At 34.1% G+C, this 24,677-nt stretch overlaps 3 protein-coding genes across 4 annotated transcripts; 2 read left to right on the forward strand and 1 right to left on the reverse strand.

Annotated features, from left to right (window-relative positions):
* The first annotated feature begins 32 nt into the window (after window positions 1–32).
* Der-1 (derlin-1) lies at window positions 33–1,822 on the forward strand. The gene is made up of 6 exons (XM_065368786.1): window positions 33–333; window positions 407–518; window positions 602–693; window positions 765–913; window positions 989–1,099; window positions 1,170–1,822. Exons 1-6 carry the CDS (start codon window positions 181–183, stop codon window positions 1,309–1,311), a joined length of 759 nt encoding a protein of 252 aa, XP_065224858.1. The 5' UTR covers window positions 33–180; the 3' UTR covers window positions 1,312–1,822.
* Window positions 1,814–4,718, reverse strand: LOC135848663 (uncharacterized). The gene is made up of 2 exons (XM_065368623.1): window positions 4,514–4,718; window positions 1,814–4,438 (listed from the first exon to the last, which is right to left on the reverse strand). The coding sequence occupies exon 2, from the start codon at window positions 4,388–4,390 to the stop codon at window positions 2,033–2,035; it is 2,358 nt and encodes a 785-aa protein (XP_065224695.1). The 5' UTR covers window positions 4,391–4,438; window positions 4,514–4,718; the 3' UTR covers window positions 1,814–2,032.
* A 442-nt stretch (window positions 4,719–5,160) lies between these two features.
* On the forward strand, window positions 5,161–24,568 carry LOC135848698 (ornithine decarboxylase-like). Of its 2 annotated transcripts, none has more exons than XM_065368671.1 (10): window positions 5,161–5,336; window positions 6,534–6,717; window positions 15,343–15,623; window positions 15,819–15,915; window positions 16,082–16,158; window positions 16,262–16,434; window positions 21,226–21,523; window positions 22,506–22,760; window positions 22,867–23,082; window positions 23,915–24,093. In XM_065368671.1, exons 3-9 carry the CDS (start codon window positions 15,534–15,536, stop codon window positions 23,080–23,082), a joined length of 1,206 nt encoding a protein of 401 aa, XP_065224743.1. In that variant the 5' UTR covers window positions 5,161–5,336; window positions 6,534–6,717; window positions 15,343–15,533; the 3' UTR covers window positions 23,915–24,093. The 2 variants fall into 2 exon arrangements, with proteins under 2 accessions (XP_065224743.1, XP_065224737.1); XM_065368665.1 differs by having other exon boundaries at window positions 5,162–5,336; window positions 22,867–23,078; window positions 23,915–24,568.
* Window positions 24,569–24,677: the final 109 nt, after the last annotated feature.

The following is a 24,677-nucleotide window of genomic DNA, read 5'->3' on the forward strand; positions in this document are numbered from 1 at the left end:
CGATTGGTGGATTTTTCCCTTCTCTTCCTCGGTTCCTCGAAATTTTTCCTCTATCATCGTCATTCTATCATATATTTTGAGTACATTTTCACGACAATTTTCAGTATCGAGAAGAAAATTGGTGATATTATGAATAGTAAATTGAGTTTTCATCAGTACCGGTGATTAGTGATCTTCGAAATGAGTGATATAAGTGATTGGTACAGTCGTGTGCCATTTTTCACGAAATGGTGGCTGACGTTAACTATGGTTTTTTCTCTAGCTGGACGTTTGGGTCTAGTGAAGGCATATCAAATGATGTTATTATACAGTCCCCTTATTAGCAACTTCGAAGTGAGTATATTTAGTTGTAAATAATGATTCGTAATCGTAAATATCATTCTATATTGTAATCACTTTGATGTAGGTATGGAGGCCGATCACAGCTGTGTTTTTCTACCCTATCAATCAAGCCACCGGATTTCACTTCTTGGTGAACTGTTACTTCTTGTATAATTATTCCATACGGTTAGAAAAAGGTATTGTTTCCTGTACACCATTTGATAAATTAGATAACGAATCGCTGGTAACATTATACGTGATAATTATGTTCTTGATGTAGGCGAATTCGATGGAAGGCCTGCCGATTACTGTTACATGCTGATAATCAACTGGTTGACATGTACGTTGATGGCTTTAGCAATTGGAATGCCTGTAAGTTCATCAATTGTGTATTGTGTTTGATTATTTTTAAAATCGTATGCTGATGTAATTCTTTCCCACAGTTACTGATGGATTGTATGGTATTGAGTGTACTTTACGTCTGGTGCCAATGTAACAAGGAGACTATCGTCACGTTCTGGTTTGGTACTACTTTCAAAGCAATGTATTTACCTTGGGTTCTGTTTGTATTCAATTTCATCATCGTTGGAGGGTAATTTACTAATTGTACAAATCAACTATTATTAGTTCGCTGTGCTGAAATATTAATTGCATTTTTATTTGACAGGGGTATATCTGAACTGATTGGTATCTTGTCTGGTCATATTTATTATTTCCTTAAGTTCACCTATCCGCAAGAAAACGGTACGCAGTCCTTCCTCACAACGCCATATTTCTTGTAAGTATCTGACATTTCATCGTTGCCTACCTACTCGAATATTATTATTTATCGAATTGTTTTCTTTCAGGTTTAATCTATTTCCGAACCGTAGAATAGCCGGAGGATTCGGTGTACCTCCTCCCCGAAGTGCCGCCGCCACAGGAGAACAACCGTCTAGTGGAAGGCATAATTGGGGCAGAGGACGAGTACTCGGAGGCGAAGTGGATTAATTGAAATTTCAACGCTTATCAAATTGTATCTTCGGCACATCCATCGTTCTGTAAATTTTTTACTATCGAGTCGCAAGTGGAATAACACGTTTTAGATGTGATACGAATAATTATTTCCAACAACTTTAACGTTACCATTTTCAAGGAGTAAATTTGTACGTACATTGTTGGGAGGTCTTTGAAAGATAGACGATCCTATTGAAAATGAAATCGAAGTAGTTTTCGATTTTTGGATTTCTCCTCTTGTAAATTTTAAAGTATTGATAGAAGTAAAATATCGCTTAATTGATACTCTTTGTAATTTGTTTTCTGTTTGAAATCGTTTTTTTTTTTAAATGCTTACTCGTTACGCTGTTTTTTTCCTTATTTTTCTTTCGAGTAACCGGGAGTTCTTTTGAGGGAATTATGTTGTATATAATTTAAACGTATGTTTTATTTGTATTTTTAATGATTTTATTACATTTATTTTGATCTCTGCGTGAAAAACAAAATAAACCGTAACAAAAATTTATGAATTTTATTCAAATATTTTTTTTTCACATTCGATGAAATGAGTAATAAAAAATGGTTTTAAAAAAAATAAAGATTAATTACGAATAATACACAATATTAAAGTCTTGGTGGCAAATTCTATTCATTGAGAAGCACCTTTTACGACTTCACACGTTTGAAAGAAAAAAATGAAAAAGCGAGGAAAATCGAATCACTCAGTCTTAAAAATTCACATGGCTTGCGGTCCATTTACAATAGTATCGTGAATAAATTTACGGAACGCGTCTGTATTCAAATCGTCAGTCAAATTGAACTTATTTACATACTGATAAGCATACCAGCAAATGAAAACGCCACAATTACACGGCTCATTCTGTTCGGTATGCGGAAGCGAGGCAATATCACAAGAAAAAACACCGAAAAAATTCTTCAAAATGATCGACCAACAATTGATGATATTGGAATACTTTTTGTACAGTGTGTTCAACGAATCTAACGGTGTAGACGGATCCAGCACGTATAATCTGTGTTCCTTTAATAGAATTATAAGCAATAACCAGTGGTTCTTGTTTGGTTTACACGGTACAACGAGTAAATCGATATTATTCCACGATACCCAGTTCCAAATATCAGGAGGACGTTGATCATTCAATATAAACTGACTGACTCTGGTATCGACGACGTAAACATTAGTTCCGGTAGGACAAACTATGCTCAAGAAACTATCCACTACGGAGTCGTATAACCAACCAGCAGAGAATCCAGAATCGAATGTTTTTAAATAACGCGATTCTCGCTCTGGTATATAAGGATCGAGTGATTTCAAACACAACAGGCTTATATTACACGGCTGCCGGATTGGTTTCAAGCAATCGGTCGTTTCGGTGATGGGAACGGTGAAACTTCGCTGTATACGAGTCTTGTGCTGCGCAGCGTTGAGATTAATTTCATTTGGAACTGGTTGCTGCTGCGTAAGTGAAGTACAGGCAGATTGATCGCACTGGTCACAAAGATCTTGTAAACTTTTAGCTAACAATTTCAATAACGAAGGTTCGATCGTACTCGTATCGTTTGATAGTAATGAATTCAGTTTCACAAGACTGTTTTGAGCGGAATAAAGTAATTTCTCATTTTCGCTAGGTTCTGGTTGGAAACTGGAATCGTATTGGATTGAAGGAGCCGGAGATTCAGGCGGAGAGTAATTTTCGGGTTGAATGTTAACGATGAATAAACCACGATTGATTACAGAATGAATTTTATGCATATGTTTACAAAAGATGTTTTTCTTCGAACACGAACACTTGTATAAATGTTCGCATAAATTGCAACAATGTTCTTCGTAACATTTAACTACGCAGTCGTTCATTAAACACGTTTCGTTGACTCGACGAACAACGTATTTTCTAAGTTTATCATCATTGCCGCAGCTGATCTCCCAAGCAGCTCCATCGTTCAATTTCGCTCGCACACATTCGTCTTTGAATTTCATCCCGGAAACGTGACGTTTTTTAACTAACGATATCATCGACATCGACAGAGGTTTCTTTTCAAGCGGATCGTATAAGTCGTGATTGTGACTGGAAATATACGTAACATGTATCTTGGATCCGCATTCTTTGACTAAGATCCTACTCGGGCATTTGGTATTCGGAACGATACCGACGGATTTACGCCGATTAGTTTTCCGTTTCGTGCTTTCGGTCTCGTTTTTGCGATAAAATTGACAAACGTAGTAGTAACTTAAACCCCTGGAAGAACGCTTAGAGCCGGTTAGCTTTCTGGCGTTCATGAATTTGATACTGTTTTCTTCGTTTTTCCATTTCTCAAAAGCTTCGAGATCTGGGAACTCGAGTCTTTCGATGCCCAAGGTGCGGCCATGATGTTCACGTAAATGCTGCACGAGATCGATTTGTTTGTAAAATAAAGCCGAGCATTCGTTCTCCCAACATTTCAATTTGCATCTTTTCACCGCATCTTTATCCGAACAAACCGAACGATTTACGTGTCTTTGTAAGTTACATTTTTTTCTGAAGATTTTACCGCAGTTTTGACAACTGTATTCTTTGTTTTCATCGTTTTCAATGGTCGTTGACAGATCTTCCGAATGATCGTGAGGTTTCGACGTATCGTTACAACAGTCTGATTTGCGTTTGACGCATACGCCACTTTCGAGGTGTTTTTGTAAATTGAACTTTCTATTGAAGTGTTTGTTGCAATGGTAACAAATGTATTCTCTAATAATGGTAGATTTCGTAACTAGTAAATCTGAATAATTGGTATGAGAGTTGCATTTCTTTCGATGAGCAAAAAATACTTGCCGGTAAGCGCATATTTTACCGCAGAATTCGCAAGCTCTCGGATATGAAGACAGTGATTTGTTCAGTTTACTGGAATCTTTATCGGTTGCGGAGTGTAAATTATTTTCATTTGATTTGCGTTCTGGTAAATTTCTGATTTTTAAGGATTTCTTTCTCGATTTGAGCTCTTTTTCGTATATTTCATCTTCGTCTTCATCGGTGTCATCGTCACTACTCGAAGGGCTGTGATCGCTGATGTTCGATCTTGTTCGTAAAATGGAGTTTTTCATTTGATAGCGTTGGATACGAAAGGAATGACGATGAAGAAACTATTAAATCTAAAAAAAAGGGATCTGTGTTAGAGAATTATCTATATACCGAATTGATTAATAGGATCATTATCACTCGGGTACCTTGCTTGAAAAGTTCATTTCTGTGCTCGGAGAAGAACTGCTATTTGAGTAATGGCCACTAGGAAATCTCACAGAGTTTTAAATAGTGTTTTTAACATTACAAAACACTAATTATTTCAGTAATTTTAAGAAAAATTCAGAAATTCAAATTTGAAAAATTCAAATTTTCAAAAAACTTTGAAAAAAATTGTTTACATTTTTTTTAGTTTTTGGCTTCGAAGCCTAGAAAAAAAGTATTTTGCCAGCATCATTATGATAGTTTAGCCAACTTTTGCTAGAGTCGCTAGCTGATCACACATTTATAGTAGTAGTTTTTCTTATCGCCGCTAGAGTCGCTAGCTGATTTTCCGCCAATGATTCTCAAAATTTCAAAAACCTTCCAAATTTCGAAACCAAAAAGCTCTTCAATTCTGCCAGCCAACTTTTTTGAGCTTTTCTCTCTCTCGATAGGTAATTTTGTCGTAAAAATAACACGCGAAGATGGGGATAAATTTGCAAACCAACACTGCGTTGGTGAAAATTTTCGAAAAGTACGCCAACGCAAATCTGATTCGAGCTGAAATTTCCCCATTAGCCGACCTAGCCAACCAAAACGCCCACTTATTGATTAGAAAAGTGGTGGGGGTTAATGGTAATCTCGATGAGATTGCGACGTTCATGATACTTCGTAGAAGAAAATGCTGAACTTTAGTTACCGTGCTGCAAATTTCCGCGAGTGATAACATTGTGCGCTAAGTATTAATTTTAAAAAGTTTCAAAATAATCCTCCACAATTACGGCAATAATCAGAAGTCGGTCGAAAGGGTGGCTTTCGTCCGTTAAGGTAAATATTTCGACAATTTTATCAAAAACGTAGTTACCCCATCCCATCACATACACCATAAGCATCGTAAAAAACCACACGAACGTAGTATTTTCCATTACGTGTTTTCCGTTGCCAAATATTTACTCATATGTCTCGAAAAAATTATTCCAACTGAACCGAACATTCGTGAAACGCAATCAATTTTTTTATTATCTTCTTCGAACGTACGTGTTTCCATCAAAATGGCTGTATGTGTTTTTGATCCGCAGCCAGATTTCATTCTAGTCTTTGGTACCTGTTTATTGATTTGATTTACGATAGAACGAACAAAATCCAAATGCGTAAATTAATACCATTTAAAACAGCTTGTATATCGCTGCAATCAATCTCTGATCTTTCGAATTGACACGTAAAATAAATTTCGTCTTGATCCGACTAACCCCTGTTTCAATGGGATTATTTCGCAGTTCGAACAGTCGAATCGATACCTAGAATTAAAAATTTGTTGAAAAGTTTCCTCTTGTAGATCGCAATATTCAAATATGCGACTTTGTCCAAGATTTAAACTATGAGCTCGTAATCATCATTACCTTGTTTTCTTATCAGTTCGTGTATTGATAACTTAGGCGTAATTACCTATTACGTTAGTGGTTTTTCGCCAAATCGTTATCACTAATGCATTCGATTACGAATTATGACTTAACAGTAGTTATTCATTGCTCATTTCCGATTCACAGTTCCTGAGGATACTCTTCTTTAGATAATTATTCACTTTTTAGAACTTCCTCGTCATATTTTTCCTATAAATTCGTCAAATGGATCGATACATTTTCAATAATGCGTCGAATTTCCTTATCACGAATTGCTTCGTTTGCCAAGGTGCCTGAGTTCTGTTTTAGAGTGTAATGGAAAATATAAATTATCGAAGATTAACTCGCACTCGAAATTAATTACACTGGCACATTCGTAAATATTATGCCATGTATTAAGGATGAATTAAACACGCTGAATTTAATCTATAATCACGTGTTAAATTAAATATTTGTAAATATATTATATTTACCGAAGTATGAAAGTACCTAGCATTCGTCTACTGATTTGTCACCAACGTCGAAACACGTGTTTGTACCGAGTTAATTTTCTCCTGATGTAGATAAATGTCTATTGTCTATGTACATAATGGTTGATTAATTTATGATGTTTTTCTGTTTTCAGAGCTCTGGTCACTGGGTAATAATCGCCGCAGAGGGCTCATTACTAGCTGATTGGCGTTTGGCTCTTAACGTCGATCCTCCTTGGATTCGCTGACAGAACGCTGATTTGTAGTCAGCGTCTTTTCGTTAGCCCTATTTAGTTCATATCACTTTAATTACGATTAAAACTGAACGCAGACTGCCTCGTAAGTAATTTTTTGAAACTTACCTACCTATTGTACGGTATCACCTAGGTACTTATTTTAGATGTCTGATTAGGTACTTTGAAAACTAAAATTATAATTCATTATTCATCGATCGATCATTTCTACGATGAACGACCTGCGGATCCAATATTGATAAATGTTTTATTAATTGCCATCAGTTTTCATAACCTCAACTGGGTACTCGAATCACCTGGTACTACCTACCTTCGCCATTGTTAGAATTTTGTGGAAACGAATAAAGAAAGCATCATTGTTACTAGTCATATACCTACTTTACCTATCTACTACTCATCGAGTCGATGACGTCATCCTCTTGCTCGTAACAAGAAAAAAAAATTATATTTAAAATTGCACCAGATGTGACCTCTTGAGTTAGGTTTGATATTTGAAGTTTCCCCTCTCACGATGATCATCAGCAGACTTCCCCCACGTTCTATTGGCCATTTTATAAAAATTGTATTTTTTTTCATAGAATCGCTTATCTCATTTTTTTCATTCGAACGACGACTGCTAAAGGTTATCATTTTATTGAGTTTTATCGTGTACGTATTTCCATATTTAGTCATTTAGCGTTTCAAAAACTGCGATTGCATTGGTGGTGGGTCGAATTTAATTATTCGTACCTGGTAATGGCGTGTTTTTCGTTTCGAATTTTGAAAAATTACCACGTCGACGATTCGGTCGAAAGTATTAATGATGCGGAAAACAGGAGGAATGAGTTCAAGAATATTCCATAATACCTAAAATGGAAATTAAAGAAAACAAAACGCGGTGAATGATGAATTCACCATTCATGAAGAACGTTTTGATAGGTAAAAATTTGTTCTTACTCTGATGAGTATTTTTGATTTATTTCGAAATGAAAAAGGCTTAGCAAAATGTTAGCCTCAACTTCTAGATAATGAATTGAATTGATTGATAGAAAATGTGTTTGTGACTTTTTTTTGAATTACTCCAACCAAACGGTATCAAAAGTGAACCATTTTGGTTCAAACTAACTTTTTACTTCAGTAAAAGAGGAGTATTTACAAAAATATGATCGAAAAAATTTGTTGTTCGTTGAAAATTGCCATTATTGATAACTTTTTATTCATTTTTCGCTCACGTTGATGAGAGAGCGATGAAAAATAACTTCGGTGAGGGTAAAGTCCACACAACTCTGTTATACAAATTATCACTTCTTTTAAATATGTAAGTAAAATACCTACCATGAATGGAATTCTGTTCCCGTCTCGGTGTCGATTTTTGCGAAAAGAACAAGTGCTCCTGTTGTATTGTTCAGATCTGTCAAAGGTTTTGATTAATGTTACTCTTTCAACAATAGTATGTACCTATTTCCTTACGGAATTAACACTTTGAATAGAACCTGTCGAAGTTGGGCAGGTCTTTTGTTCGCTCTTACTCATGAGTCAACTCTTTGTTTTGTTTACACTCTTCAAAAATGAGTTGAAAAAACCGCAAGAATCCGCCAAAGAACCGAACTCTTCAAAAAGAACCATTGATTCAAAGTACGGTTCTTTTCAGTGTTGGCGTCCCGTAACAGTAACTGTAACGAAAAACGAAAATAACGAAATTTTTTTCGTTACAGGTAACGGAACTGTAACGAAAACGTTATTTTGATCATGTGATGTTGTGTAACTGAAACGTAATGTAACGATATTTTTCTTGATGTAACGTAATGAAAAACGAAAAAATTCTGTTACCTTTTTTGTTATTTTTTTAGTTACAATATTTTCAAGTTGAGTCAAAAAATGAGATTTTTTACCTTCCAAGCTTGACTTTTTCAAAAATTCCCTTTTTAATAAACGTAATTGTATCATGATTATATCTGTAACGAAAAAATGTAACGGTATTTTTTTTGTTACACTGGTATTTAAACCTTTTGGTTCCGTTATTTTAGCCATTTCTGTTACAATTTTTCGTTACAAATGCATTTTTCTTTGAAAATATCATCAATTCTACGTTGAAAAAAACGTTTCTGTAACGAAAAAATCGTAACGGAAATAACGAAAATAACGTAACGAAAAAGTTCAAGTACCGGTGTAACGAAAAATACCGTTACAGCATTTTTTTCGTTACAAGTACTGTAACGAAAAAACGTAACGAAAAAAATGCTAATTTTGTAACGTAACGAAATAACGGAACGAAAAAAAATATCGTTACGCACAACACTGGACTTCTTTTTTTTTAAAGTTTCCAAAGAGTTGACGAGTTGGAAAGGAGTTGAATCGACTGAAAAATTGATTCATTGTTCCAAAAAAGTTTGATCTACTCTGGATGGAACGTTACGGGCCTCGCTCCCACTCCTCTCTTATTCCTACTTTGCTTCCAATCTTTCACATTGGTTTGTTTTTTAAAAGTACGATACGAGTATTTCTTTAAGACCATAGTTGGACAAACTCTTCAATAAAATGATAGGTAACTCTTTCAGAACTGAACTCTTCTTGATGAGAGTTTGAACGCTCGTTTTCAAAACTCTTAAACTCCTTCATTTCTAAAAAATTCGAAAAGATTACGCTCGGGAGCACTTTTCTTGGTTTTCCTTTCACCAAATCAACGCTCTCACTCTTGCTCTACTCTCACCTTCAGTCCCATTTTTGAAAATAGTTGTTACATAATTTGAAATTAAATTTAAAAAGCTAACAACGCTGGTCAAAAATACATATTAGGAGAATACAGCTATCTCAGACCAAAAAACAGCCAATAAAATGACAAAAATTTGGGATGACAAACCAAAAATCCTGAACCTAAAAACCCGATTGATTTTGGACACCGAAACAAAGACTTCTATCAAAGAAACCTTTAAACTAAAACAGAAAACGATATTGGTTTTTTGTAATGGGGTTTTCCTGAAAGTTTGTGGGGAATATTATCGAATTTTGTTCAGAAATTGTCAAACTGAAACAGTGATGAAAAGTTGGTAAAATTCAATAACAACGCTGGTCAAAAATACATATTAGGGGAATACAGCTATCTCAGACCAAAAAACAGCCAATAAAATGACAAAAATTTGGGATGACAAACCAAAAATCCTGAACCCAAAAACCAGATTGATTTTGGACACCGAAACCAAGACTTCTATCAAAGAAACTTTTAAACTAAAACAGAAAACTTCATTGGTTTTTTGTAAAGGAGCTTTCCTGAAAGATTCATGGGAATATTATTGAATTTTGTCCAAAAATTGCCAAACAGTGATGAAATGTTGGTAAAATTTAACAAAAATTCATGGAAAAGTGCAAAAAAAAATTACCCTCGAAAAAGCATTTAAATCATATAAATTGCCAGAAAGTGCAAAAATTCCCTGAAAAATGTTAGAGAAAACGATGAAACATCGATGAAACTTCTTCTGAACCGTAGGAAAAGTTTTAAGAACATTATAAATCGCCATACATAATGAAGGAAATTCAATGAAATCTGACATAATATCATGAAAAGAGATAAAAACGTGTTTAAATGACGTAGAAACACTCAAAAGACTTCATTAAAATCACTAAAAACCGTCATTATTCATTAAAGACTGAAATTTCAAGAAAATTTTGCAAGATGTTGCAAAAATTGTTTCAAGCGTCGTTAAAATTCCCTGAAAAAAAAACGAAAATGAGTTTTGTTGACTTTTTTTGGAGGAAAATTTTGACTGTTTTTTAAAGGAGAGTCTTCACTCTTTTTGAAAGGAAGAGGCAAAACTGTTTTTTTTGTTTTTTGTTTTTGAAGAATGGAATTAACTTAATCTTGCTCGGTTTTGAAAAAAACAAAAACTGAAAATCTGTATGCTCCACTCTTTGAACACTTCCCCCTCACTGCTCCAGAAAATGTGTGTGTGTATTGAAATAAACCAAACCTAAACGGTATTTGTATTTAGAATACAGTTCCCAAAATGGTATTGGTATTTCAGTATTCTCTATGTAGAATTTTGGTATTTCGGTATTGGTATTTTATTATTTTGTGGATTTTTTTCGGTATCTGGTATTGGTTTGGTATATTGGAATTGGTATTGTACCAATATAACACCATACTACAAAGTGTGTTTTTAGGGCAAAATTACCAAAATTTTTCAAATTTTTTTGGAAATGACACTTTTCTAATTAAACACCTTGATGTGGGAGTTCAAGGATCATCATTATCATCACTTACAATTTTTTCAACAAAAATTATTTTGGTATTGATACCATTTCAAAAACTTTATTGGTATTTTCTAAATTGGTACTTGGTCTGTCTGCTAATTGTTATTGGTAAAACGGTATTTGTAAATTTTTTCAAAATTTTCCGGGATTGGCATTTGGGTATTTATATTAGTATACGAGGTCTGGCAACTAAGTTCCAGGAAGTGCTTCTGAGAGGTAGAGATACCACACTGGTGTGCTCGCAAAGTCGCAAACACATTGTTGTGTAAATTAGACCTTCCTTTAATACTGTTATAAGTTTCAAGTCGATCGGGTGAATTTTGCGGGATCTATAGCTGTTTAAAGTGAACAACTTTTAAGGTCACGTCGCAAAACTTTAAGGGGTGACTTGAGGAGGATGCTTGAGTCAGGGAGATCAGATTTTGAGTTGGGAGAGAGGTAAATGTATTGAAAGGTCAAATGTGATGTTTAAAAAAATTAAGGAAATGTTTGAGGAAGATCAGGTGATCAAAACCTCACAAAAAGTAGACCATGAGATTCTTGTTGCCAAGTGGCTGTGAGGAAATGTCCTCTGAGGTGAGTAAAAAAAAATGTTCAAAGGAGATTGACCACATAAGTCGTTATTGTGGTCTTCCTTCAACTCAAAGCATCGTATTTTTACTCAATGCTCCCATTTAGAAACCTGTTTTGTGTCCCTCAGAGGTGAATTTTTCAAAATGCAATGGGTGTTGATTCTCAGGTAAAAACCAACTGAGAATGAAGTAGAGGTCCCTAGGAATCAAATCTGGGGTGTAGAAATAGTGAGGAGACACTAAGATGTCTTGAGGAGGTGACCATTCCTCCAAGAAGTAATTTGCAACCCTCCTTTTCACGACGTCCTACCAAAAGTTACGTTAGAAAAATACGCACAAAAAAAAAGTGGAATAACCTACGGCATTGAAACTTTGAACATTACTAAAGGAAGGTCCAATCTACTGGACAACGTGTTCGCGAACACTCCAGTGTTGCATCTTCTACGTCTCAGAATGGCTTCCCGGAACTTAGTTGCCAGACCTCGTGCATACAGCCCTGGTGTACATTAAACTCCGGTGTGCATTAAACCACGAGGTGGTGGCCAGGGCTGTGGCCTGTGGGACCGAAACAATCCTGAAACTGGAACCGATTAAATCCCTATTCAAATCCAATCCCAAAACTGAAACCATTGTTTTTCTTGATCTCAAACCCGAAAAAATCCCAGAACTGATATAATTTTGAACCCGAAACAATCCAGAAGGCCAAAACCGAAACAATTTTGGAATTTCAAATTTCAAATTTTGCTTTTTTTCTGTGATTTCCTTTTGATAAAAATGGTCATTTCATTTATTGTCAATCATTCAGATTATAATGAAAATTACTCAACGAATTAAGCAAAATATGCATTTAAAACGTTGAACTAATTACACCATTGGATTTTTCACATCAAAACCTCCCATTTTTTTAAAGCCTTGCAGGGTACAATAGTCAATTTGGGCTTGAAATTGGTTGAAATGAAAATCCCGAAACTGAAACTGATTCAACCCGGAACCAAAACAATTTTTCAATCCCAAACCAAATCCCAAAACCGAAATGCGAAATAAAAATTTAGAAGAGCAAATCCCAAAACGAATCCAATCCTGAAATTAAAAAATTTCAAACCCAAAACTGAAATCCAATCTCAAAATCGTTTCAGTCCCACAGCTCTGGTGGTGGCACACCTTATGACTCAAATACATACAATAATAGTATACTTACTACATATTATTTTAATTTCATATGAGAGGAAAATAAAAATGCTGAAATGTTACAAAATTGTTAATTTCAAATTTGTAAACATGTGCAGAAAACAGTTACTTTTCTCCCTAGGGAGGAAAGTAACTACGTACTTTCCGCGCTTGTTTTGATACATGTGTTAAAGACATATTTTCCAAATTCCAACCACAAAACTGTCTAGGAAACTACTCATTTTCTGATCATATGAAATTAAATAAATATTATATTGAAATCCTCCTTCTCAGGTTGTAGGATCCCTTGTGTGAGTATCCTCCAGCATTGAGCCGATCACTTTTTACAGGTTTTTGGCGGGGTCAGGAATTTGGGATCTCTTGGCTTGGTTGATGGAGAAGTGAGCGTGAGGTAGTTCGCGGTGCGGTGTGTGGTTGGTGTTAAGGAGATATGAGAAGTGATTATTTTATGTTTGAGTTCATGAGTCCAACAAAAAAAAAAAAAAAAGGTAAGTATTTAAAAAACACTCAAAACCACAGTTTCATTAATGAGTTATCTTTATTTAATTGGGTGAGGTTAGGTTAGGTTTGGATTGGATATTTAAAAAACATTCAAAACCACAGTTTACTGATCCAGTAAACAAATATGATGATGATGATGATTAATGAGTTGAGTTTGTTTAATTAGGTGAGGTTAGGTTAGGTTATGTTCATCGGTATACAGCTCTGATGCACACTGGTTTTTGAATACCCAAACCTAACCTAACCTAACCTAACCTCACCTAATTAAACAAACTTAACTCATTAATGAAACTGGTTTTCAATGTACCAAACCTAACCTAACCTAACCTCACCTCACTTAATTAAACATACATAACTCAACCCCCCTCCCCTTCTATCGCAAATCACTGTTATAAAATTCATCTGAATATAGGCATGCGACCTATTGAAATGAGCTAAAATTTCACGCTGAATTTAGAAATTGCGGTAATTTATCAATTTGAGTCCCTGGGAAAACTCAACATCCTCCACTTCCGAAAAAATGAAACGACGCGTGTTGGTGGAATGGTCTATTGATATTTTACTGTCTGTTTCTGCGTCTTGCGTCAAAGTTTGTTCACTATAATCACCCCAACCCCCTCCCCCTTTCCCCTCTCACAAGTCGCTGTAGAAAAAATTATTTGATTAGCGACCTATTAAAATAGGTTAAAATTTCGCGCTAAGTCTGAAAATCGTAATCATTTTTCATTTCACCCTCCTCACCCCCCCCCCCACTGCCAGTTCCTCTGAGGAGTTGTAATGAATCAGCCGAGTTGGATGAGTAATCGTTTGATATTCAGTTGGGTTTAAATTTGCGAATTATTAATCGATCAAATATTGATGAATCATTCGCGAACGACAATACGACAATACTCTCGAACCTCCTTCGACTATCTAAAATTTTCCCTCGCAATGTTATCAAACATATAATTTTCAACTTGAAAAATGATTGACAATTTGAGTACATATGTATTTTCTACAACAAAAGTACAGATGAGTGAGAAGGGCTTGAATTACAGCAGACACGCAGAATGCGAACGTTTTTGAAACCAATTTTGTCCTGATAGTAGTCGTGATTGTTTGTGCTTCGAACGTGTCATTCGAGTGGGAAAATGTACTGAAATTCTGGGAGGTCTTATTCGCTTTCTCTTGGCTTTGCAGTAGGTATGACCTTTTCGATACACTTTGAATTCATTCGTCGAGGTGTTTTTTATTTTACAAAAAAAGATCTTTCTTTATTCCAATCACGTATGTGGAATTTCACCCTTTAATTTGGCGACATTTGCAATCACCTGTTGATTCGATCTCGTTAATAAATACCTACTTACTCGTAGTACTCGATGTGGGGGTTCTCGAAAAGATGCTCGAAATGACATGTACGTCGTTGTAGAAACGTTATCTATGTAGTTTGTACGAGTACACGATATAAAAGGATTAAAAATGATCCATTGTTGTCGAGCATGATCTTCGATTGGTAAAAAAAACACCATCGTCGTGTTTGGCTTGGCTTGGCTTTCGGTAGCTCGCTTGCTCATTTTCGCTATTCGACGACTTCGGCGATAGTTGTTTCGATCGAGATCTGAACGATAAGCTCTCTGTGTTTTGGGAGACCGGATATACACGTAATTCGAAGAATCTCTCTCGTGTTTATCGATTTAATGGTAAGATAAATATGATTTAGCTAATTAGTTCAGTTTTTTAGCCTTGCCCCTCGAGCTCGACCGAATACGCAAAAATCCGTGTATACTTTTTCGAATTGCGTAGAGATATTCGATCCAAACAGGGTACTTTGAGTTTATGTACACTCGAGTGCGTTTTATAGCATACATTTGTATATTTTTTCGGTAGAATTACTTTATAGTAAACGAAGAGTTGTGTACTGTACTATGGGACTATGCCTTAACCTGAGTTTAATTCCAAAGTTTATTTTTAAGCGTAAAAAATAATTAGACGGTGAATATCTTCTTGACGATCTTTCTTCTTCTTTTTTTTTTTAACGTAAAATGTAGGTAGGTACACGATTTTAGATTATTTCGACTCCAAAGTTTAGCATCCTTTTTAGCCATTGGTCGAGTTTGGATTTTACGTCGATATGGCGATTTTTTTTTCATTATTATATTGTCTTCTTCTTTGTACATAAATATGTATGTAAGTATTTATTGACTATATTTTTTCACACGTTTCGATATTTTGATCTGTTTCAGTTTACCACTTGAAACCATCATTGACTTGTAAACTATCGTTCGAATAGTACATTCCTGTTTTGTTGTGTGCTTCAATTGTTCCATTTTTTCTGTCTTTTATTCATTTCTGACTACCTTTCTTGGTTATTTATTTTTTCTCTTTTTCAATTTCTTCTTCTTCGTTTTTCCCTTTTCAAATTCCCTTCTCAAGTATGAAATTCAACAGCGATAAAGATCAAATCCAGGTTGTCGATAATGATACCGATGTTGTCAGAGTTATGCGTAATATCACCGAATCTGGGGTGAGTATTTGCGTTATTTTTTGGAAGCGAGGAATATTCCAAAAAATCCCACAATGCCCACAATGTGTGTTTGAATCCTTTTTTTTTTTTTTTTTTTTTTTTTTCCAAAAAAATATCCAAAATTGTTAGTTTATTTTACGGTTGTTTTGTTTTTTTGTTTTTAAATCGATTTTTTGTGTTTTTTGATTATTTTAGTTCCAAGAAGATGCATTTTACGTGTTCGACGTAAACGATTTGATTCAGAAGTACGAAAATTGGAAACTAAAGTTACCTCGGGTTATTCCACATTACGGTGAGCATTTTTTAAAAATATTCTCATAATTTTTAATTTTAAAAAAAATAAAAATGTCAATTCTCAATTTTTTAAAAAAATAATAATTTTTAATTTTAAAAAAAAGTTAATTCTCAATTTTTAATTTTTTAATTTTTTAATTTTTCAATTTTTTTTTATTTTACAGCTGTAAAATGCAACGATCACTTGCTCGTATTGAAAATTCTGGCTTCGTTGGGAGTAGGTTTCGATTGTGCTTCGAAGGTAAGTCAGATCATCATCATCGATTTAATGATGATATTGCAGCTGTGTTAATGAATTTATTTAATTATTGATAATCTTATCGCTTTTTTTTTGTTTTATTCAGGAGGAAATCAGAAAAATCATATCATTGGGAATCGACCCGTCGAGAATCATATTCGCCAATCCAGCCAAACCAGCATCACACGTTCGATATGCATCCGATCAAGGAGTAGATATGATCACCTTCGATAACGAAAACGAACTTTATAAAATCAAATCGTTGCATCCGTCTGCCAAGTAAGAGTTTAGTCTATCTATGCTGTGTTTTGATGTTTTTTCCTCCCGATTCACGCCTCCTTCCTTCGGTGCTACTTCTCGTGATTTATTTCGATCGATTGTGATGTTTTGTTTAGTGCTGCGATTTTCTTCGGGTTTAGGTCGCAGTTTTATTATTTCTAAAAATCGATTTTCGTATTTTGGTTTTAAAATTAAAGTTTGAAGTTGATGAACGAAAAATATTTTGAATGAAAATTTATGAAAATTATGTCATTTTTGCCTATGTTTAGTATTTCAAATTTTTTTGAAATCACTATTTTATCGTAAACATTTTTCTCGATTATTTTTAAAAACTGAAAATAATTTTTGAAAAATTGTGAAAAAAATTTTCGTCAAAAAAATTGAAATTGAATGTCACGAAATGGTAGGAATTTATGTAAAAGTGCAAAAGTAATCAATGATAATAATGTTTTGATGGGAAGTTCAAATGAAATTGAGTTTGAATTTTTTTTCTAATTTTGTGAAAATTCCAAAATTTCAGAAAAAATAATGTTTGACAAAAAAAACAAGAATTCCAATTCCGAATCTCGTTTGACCACAAATTAAAAACAAAACTGTTCGAAAGGGCTAGATTTTGGCACTCATATTACGTTTTTCAAGATTCTGACTCACAGACTCTTCTTTTTTTGGGGGGGGGGGGGGGGTTTGATTTTGGGACAGAAGAGTTTTCAGAATCAAAATTAGAATTACCTGGTGCTTTCGAAAATCTATTAGATATTTTAACGTTTTTCAATGGTTCTAAATTTTTTACCCCCGTCCTCCCCTTCTGTGTACAATTTTTCTAAAATATATCGTAAACTGAAAAATTGACATCGAAATCACTGGAAATCATCAAAAAATCATAAAATTTCGTTTAAATGGGAAAAAACGTTACAAATGAGTGCTAAAAAATTTGAGTCAATTTCGCAAAACATTTTAAAATATCGTAAATACTTGATAAACTTTTGATATTTTTAATAAAAATAGTTGAAATTGAGCAATAATTTGTCATGTCATAACTGATTGAAACTACATAAAAACAATTGGAAGCTACTGTAAAAGTCGATACGGTATTTCAAAATTTGTCTAAAGTATCTTAAAAATAACATAAAAAGCATCGAAAGTTGCCAACAATTGATCGAGTGGTATCAAAACGAAAATAAATCAAACATAGTGCCATAAAAACGTGTAAAATCGTCGCGGAAATACTAAAAATTGCCAAAAAAAGGTGATACAATTTCTTTTAATTTTGAAAAAGGTCCAAAAAGTGCTTGAAAAGTTTGAAATGCCATGAAATTATTTAGAAATGACTAAACTTGAATGAAACAGCGTGAAAGTTGAACCAAACCTTTCAAAAAATATTTGAAATGTCGAAAATATTTTCGAAAGTTACGAAAAGCCGACAAAATGTTGTATCCATTAATGAAATAAAATTTCACTTACCTACTTATACTGAAGAAAAGTTTCGAAAAAATTCTTAAAAATTTGTTCTAGTGCCTTGAAAACATTTGAATGTGACTAAAAGTCGGTGAAACATCTTGAAAATGGAGTGAAATATTTCAAAAAAATGAAGTAAAAAATAAAACTACAAGAAAATTGTTAAAAATTACGAAAAACTGATATAATATCATGAAAATGGAACAAAATAACTGTCTAATCATAAAAATCACTTGAAATCTACAACAAAATTAATGAAATTTTGATTGAATTGAAAATTACTTAAAAACTTGATGATATACAGTATGACACAAAAGTAGTGCTCGGTGGCTTTTATTTCCAAGTGGAAAGAACTAGCGAAATGAATGAAGCCGCGTTGAGTAGGGAAAATAAGGGCTTTCAAAAGCGACCTTGAACTGGTTTTTATTGGCGCAATGTATTCTACGCACTAAGGCGACAAAAACGTGATATGAATTTTTTGAAACCGGTTCCTTAATTTGCAACCAGTTGACAAAAAATACCCAAAAATTGTAGACAGAGAAAAAAGCTTGGGGTGAAAAATTACACAATTCTGCCTAATCACATTTTGAAACCGGTTCATTGGTTCGCATTTGGCAATGGAAACCAGTTCTTGACGATCACCTAAAAATTGGAGATAGAGAAAGAAGCTTGAAATAAAAGTTGTAAAGCGTGAAAAATTGAACCATTTTCGCGGATCGGATTTTGAAACCAGTTCATTAATTTGCAACCAGTTATCAAAAATTACCTAAAAATTGGATATTGAGAAAAACGCTTAAAACCGGTTTGGTCAAAAAAATTTATATTGGTTTTTGTTGGCGCAATGTATTCTACACACTAAAGCAACAAAAACGTGGTATGAATTTTTTTTGAAACCGGTTCATTAATTTGCAACCAGTTGACAAAAAATACCCAAAAATTGTAGATAGAGCAAAAAGCTTGGAACAAAAGTTGTAGAGCGTGAAAAATTACAGAATTCGGTCTAATCACATTTTGAAACCGGTTCATTGGTTTGCATTTAGAAACCAGTTTTTGACAATCACCTAAAAATTGGAGATAGAAAAAGAAGCTTGAAACAAAAATTGTAGAGCGTGAAAAATTTAACCATTTTCGCTGATCAGATTTTGAAATCGGTTCATTAATTTGCAACCAGTTATCAAAAATTACCTAAAAGTTGAAGATCGAGAAAAAAAAGCATGAAACAAGAGTTGTAGGGCGTGAAAAATCACAATTCTGTGTATGTAATTGCATTTTGAAACCGGTTCATTGGTTCGCATTTAGCAATCAGTTTTTGACAATCAACTAAAAATTGGAGATGAAGAAAAAAGTTTGAAACATAAGTTGTACAGTGCGAAAAATTGAACCATTTTCGCTGATCAGATTTTGAAACCGGTTCATTAATTTGCAACCAGTTATCAAAAATTACATAAAAATTGGAAATCGAGAAAAAAGCTTGAAACAAAAGTTGTAGGGCGTATGAATAAATAAAAATTACACAATTCTGTGTAGTTACATTTTGAAACCGGTTCATTGATTGGTTCGCATTTAGCAACTAGTTTTTGACAATCAACTAGAAATTGGAGATGAAGAAAAAACTTTTGTTTCAAGCTTTTTTCTCAATCTTCAATTTTCAGGTGATTGCCAAAAACTGGTTGCTAAATGTGAACCAATGAACCGGTTTCAAAATGTACTTAGACCGAATTGTGTAATTTTTCACGCTCTACAACTTTTGTTCCAAGCTTTTTTCTCTATCTACAATTTTTGGGTATTTTTTGTGAACTGGTTGCAAATTAATGAACCGGTTTCAAAAAATTTATATCACGTTTTTGTCGCCTTAGTGTGTAGAATACATTGCGCCAATAAAAACCAGTTTGAATTTTTTGACCAAACCGGTTTTTTAATTTGTGAACACCCTGTGCATGGGCCTGAAATTTTCTAGGTCGTTTTTGAAAGCCCTTAATTTCCCTACTCAACGCCGCTTCATTCATCTCGCTTGATAGCCCTTTCTACTTGAAAATAAAAGCCACCGAGCACTACTTTTGTGTCATCCTGTATATTATTATGAAAACATGTGAAAATAACCAAGTATAAAGATCTAGAAAAATATGGAAAAATTCCAAAAAATCAGGAAAATCTGATTAAACGTGATTAAAATTCGATAAAATTTTGTACAAATTGAACAAAAAAAACGTAAAAAAATCATGGAAAATCGCCAGAAAAAACTGCTGAAATTTCGGTTAAATTGAAAACAAATTGAGAAATTTACTTCAAAAATTTATTCAAATGTCATGAAAAAATTTGGAATCATCTTAAAGTGCCTAAAATATCAGAACAGTTGTTGGAAATCACAAAAAAACTGATCCAATATTATCAAAATGGAAAGACTTTGCGCATAAATCAAAAAAAAAAAATATTTTGAAAATCAGTAAAAATTTCGAAAAAATGATGAAATTTTGATTAATTTGAAAAAAAAGATGTTGGAAAATTGCTGAAAACTTTGATTAAACGTTATTTCAAAATTGCTAAAAGTTGATGAAACATCGTGAATGTTGATCAAAATGTATTTAAAAATTCCTGATTTGAAAAAAAAAAATTTGTTGAACATTTCGAAAAACTGATCAAAAATAATTTCCTATATTGAAGGAATATTTGTAAAAAATTGAAAAATTAGTCAAATTTAGCCCAACTTACCTAGCTAAAACATGATCACAACCTCGTAAAATTTGAGCGGAGATATGCCAAGTTGAAAAAAATGTTGTATTGTGATAACACTTTACAGCTGATAATTTTAGCTTTCAGTTTTCAGAAGTGGGTGCGATAAAAAGTTGAACTCTGACATCGAAAGTCCAATTTTGAGTTTTTAAAATTTCATCTAAAAAAAAAAGGATTTTCTTAAAATTCAATTACTTAGTCTGGAAACACGAGTTTTTAATGCTTGGAAACTGAAGATTTCTTTTAAAATCCGCCGACTTCGTATACGAATATTTTCAACTTTCGCCATCCTTTGATAAAGTCGATTTACCCTCACATTTTATTCCACGTGTTAGCGGAAAAAAAATACGGCGATAATACTTGTTGAATGAAGACATTATAAATCTTCTTGATTAAACTTTCACGACTAAGTACATACGATTTTATTACTCATACCACGTCACAAAACGATATCACTTGGTTCGAGAGTGTTTTTTTTAATTGCGAAAGAATCTAGGTACCTACTTACCCACCCATCTAACCTATCTACTAGTTATCATTAACGATAAAACCGTGCTAAAAATTCACTGACGTATGTGCTTATGGTTTTTTTTTTTATTTTTACAGGTTGATTTTACGTATCCGTAGCGACGCTGCCATCGTACAATGCCCTTTAGGTATCAAATACGGCTGCAATATCGTAACCGAAGCTCCCGGCTTGCTTCATGTGGCTCGTAATCTTAACTTGGACATCATCGGTATCAGCTTCCACGTAGGATCCGGGTGCGGAGACCCGGCTGCTTATCGGCGGGCCATTGCTGCAGCTCGGACTCTGTTCAATCTCGGTCAAGATCTAGGATTCAATATGCAAATACTGGATATCGGAGGAGGATTTCCTGGAAATAAGCATACTTCAATAGATACGGTTAGTGTAGGTCTTACTCTCTTCTCCGCCCTTTACCAATAGATTTCTCGTTATATAATAATGCGATAATTGGTAACGAGAGATAAGCGTTCGTTCTTTGGGTTTGGTTCATTGACAAAAGTCAGTAGCTGATATAACAGAAGCGCAACTTTGTCGATGTTAGATCTTCAATGACGTTAAGGTCAGATTGTAAATTATCGCTGAACGTTTTATTTTATGGGAAAGTATTCGTACAAAGATAAATGATCAAATAAGCTGTAAAAGTTATATTTAGAAATGGTCGATGACCACATCCAGGTGTTAGATCGAGATGGATGAAGTCATGCTAGAGGAGGGAGAGAAGGAATAACAATGTATTTTAGTATTTCCATCTTATCATTATCGAAAACAAAGTTTTCACTTCTTCTTTTGTCTAGATTTGATTGATCGTGAAATTGAATGAATTTTTTAACGTTTTGTACCGTGAACAGTATTTCACATCGTTACACAAAATTTTGAAAGAATTAAATGAAGTAGAAATGAAAAATATTTTTTTATCGCAAAAAACCGAACAAATGACAAATAAACAAATCACGTAGGTAGTTGCTAAAATAATTGTGGAGTTTTAGGAAGTCGCCTAAACAACATCTTATCATTGTCAAAAACACAAGTTTTTACTTCTTTTTTTATCTAGATTTCATTTCAACAAAAGCACACCTTTTTGAAAAACTTACCCCGTTTGAAAATAAAAAATCAAACAATAGGTCTCGTCGAAGACCGTATGAATCGATAACTAGGCCAATGGCGACGACTTCAATTCATGGTCATCTTCAAGGCCTATTCGTAATTGGAATTTTTCTCTCTTTTTTTTCGAACGAGTAAAATAAATCTCAGATCGTCTTAACCGAACCTTTCACGTACCGTTCTTTGTAGTACATAATTACTCCTTTGAAATAAGGAATTGGAATTGGTGACTGATTTTATCGTTCGATGTGTTTTACAGATTGCCGAAGTTATCAACGAAGCTTTGGAGGAATACTTCCCGATAGAATACGGTGTGAATATCGTAGCCGAACCGGGACGTTACTTCGTAGCTTCTGCTTTTACGTTGGCTACATTCGTACATTCGAAACGCGAAGTAAAGGATCCGAAAACCGGAGCTGTTACTAGTAACATGTATTACATCAACGATGGCATTTACGGATCGTTCAATTCGTTACTTTACGATCATGCGGTGGTTACACCGATACCGTTATCGGTAAGAGTTGGATGAACAGTCTAGACTCGAGAGGTGCTCGAGTATGAGAGTATTAGTACCTATTGATATGATAAGTAACGATTATTTTTTTATTTTCTATGCGCAGGAAATCCGTAGTTGCGAAATATTACCGTGTTCCATCTGGGGCCCGACTTGCGACGGACTCGATTTAATCGCGGAAAATATAAAATTCCCTGTTCTAAATACCGGTGACTGGATCATGTTCGAGGATATGGGAGCGTACACGTTCGCCGCGGCGTCCCTCTTCAACGGGTTTCCTGTTCCGAAGATATACACGATTTTGAACGAATCTACAATGTGAGTGAGTTTACTTCTGCCTCAGAAGTGGTCCGAAGTTTGAACTGATAAGTGATAAGTGACGAGATGAAATTGAAATCTTCGTTGGTAGAAGTTGTTATTGTTCGAGTTTTTAGAGAGTTTGAACGAATTATTCGAAGAGTTTACTATGTATGTATTGATTTGATCAGAAACAAAATGAGTCTAGAATTACGAGATCAAAAGTAAAATTTTTCTGTTAGTTTGATCGTTGAACTTATTGGCTGGTTTTATGAGTTTACTATGTATTGATTTGATCAGAAACAAATGAGTCTAGAATTACGAGATCAAGTATTGGTTTGATCAGAAACAAAATGAGTCTAGAATTATGAGATCAAAAGTGAAATTTTTCTATTAGTTTTGATTGTTGAACTAATTGGCATTTAGTAATTGGCTGGTTCTATGTTGAGTTTACTATGTATTGATTTGATCAGAAACAAAATGAGTCTAGAATTACGAGATCAAAAGTAAAATTTTTCTGTTAGTTTTGATCGTTGAACTAATTGGCATTCAGTAATTGGCTGGTTATATGTTGAGTTTACTATGTATTGATTGATTTGATCAGAAACAAAATGAGTCCAGAATTACGAGATCAAAAGCGAAATTTTTCTGTTAGTTTTGATCATTGAACTAATTGGCTGGTTTTATGAGTTAACTATGTATTATTCGCAGATTTCCTGAAATGAATTTTCATTTCTCACTAGTTCAATGTATATAATTTCTGACCTCATCGAGGAGAAAAATTCTCATTTTCAATACTTATTTCTATCTGCTTGTACACGTAGGTATCTCTAATTATTAATCTTGTAATTTCTCAGGTTATCGTTGAAAGATGCATTTCAACCGCCATTCGACGAAGATATCAGCTACGATGATTTATCGCAACCCATCCACCTGAACGATTTCCCGCTGGCCGAGGATTCTTGGAATAAAAAAAGTCACCTTCATCCGTCACTATTCTCGGAATTCTACACGTTGAACGAAAACTGCACTTTCATATCAACCTAGCAATTACTTTCCCCTGTCTATCTGCGTGAGTCGCGGTATTCCTCGAAAAAAAGACATCGTTTATCTCATTCTCCTTCTCCTCCCCCTTCCTCCTTCTCGTATCATCCTTCCTGTTTTCTTTTTCTACCTACGTTTTAAGCTTCTTTTTTTTTTTCTTTTCTACGTGTAGCTGGTAGAATACTTTATCTATCTACCTTTATTATATCGTTCGATAGTTTAAATGGTCAAGCTGTGCTGCGAATCTTCAAAACTGCGTGTAACTATGCGGCTGTTTTTGAGGGTTTTTTCAGCACATAAGGTTTCTTGTGTGTAAAGAGGCGGTTCTGAAGATCTTTTCATTTTGAATTAATTAGGACTAATATTATTATGGTTGTTACTATTAACATTTTAGATTTTAAACGTATTATTTATTTGTGAGCCATCATTATTAACTGTATGAAAATATACTTTATTTCTTGCAGATAGTTGCTGGCGTTTGGTTTTTTTATTTGTTTTTATTTCTGCACAATCATATCGTGTATCTTATGCTGTAATTTCTCAAACCATGCGGAAATCACTACATACCGGTGATAT

Source organism: Planococcus citri, chromosome 1, assembly GCF_950023065.1.
Source record: "Planococcus citri chromosome 1, ihPlaCitr1.1, whole genome shotgun sequence".
Lineage (NCBI taxonomy): Eukaryota > Metazoa > Arthropoda > Insecta > Hemiptera > Pseudococcidae > Planococcus > Planococcus citri.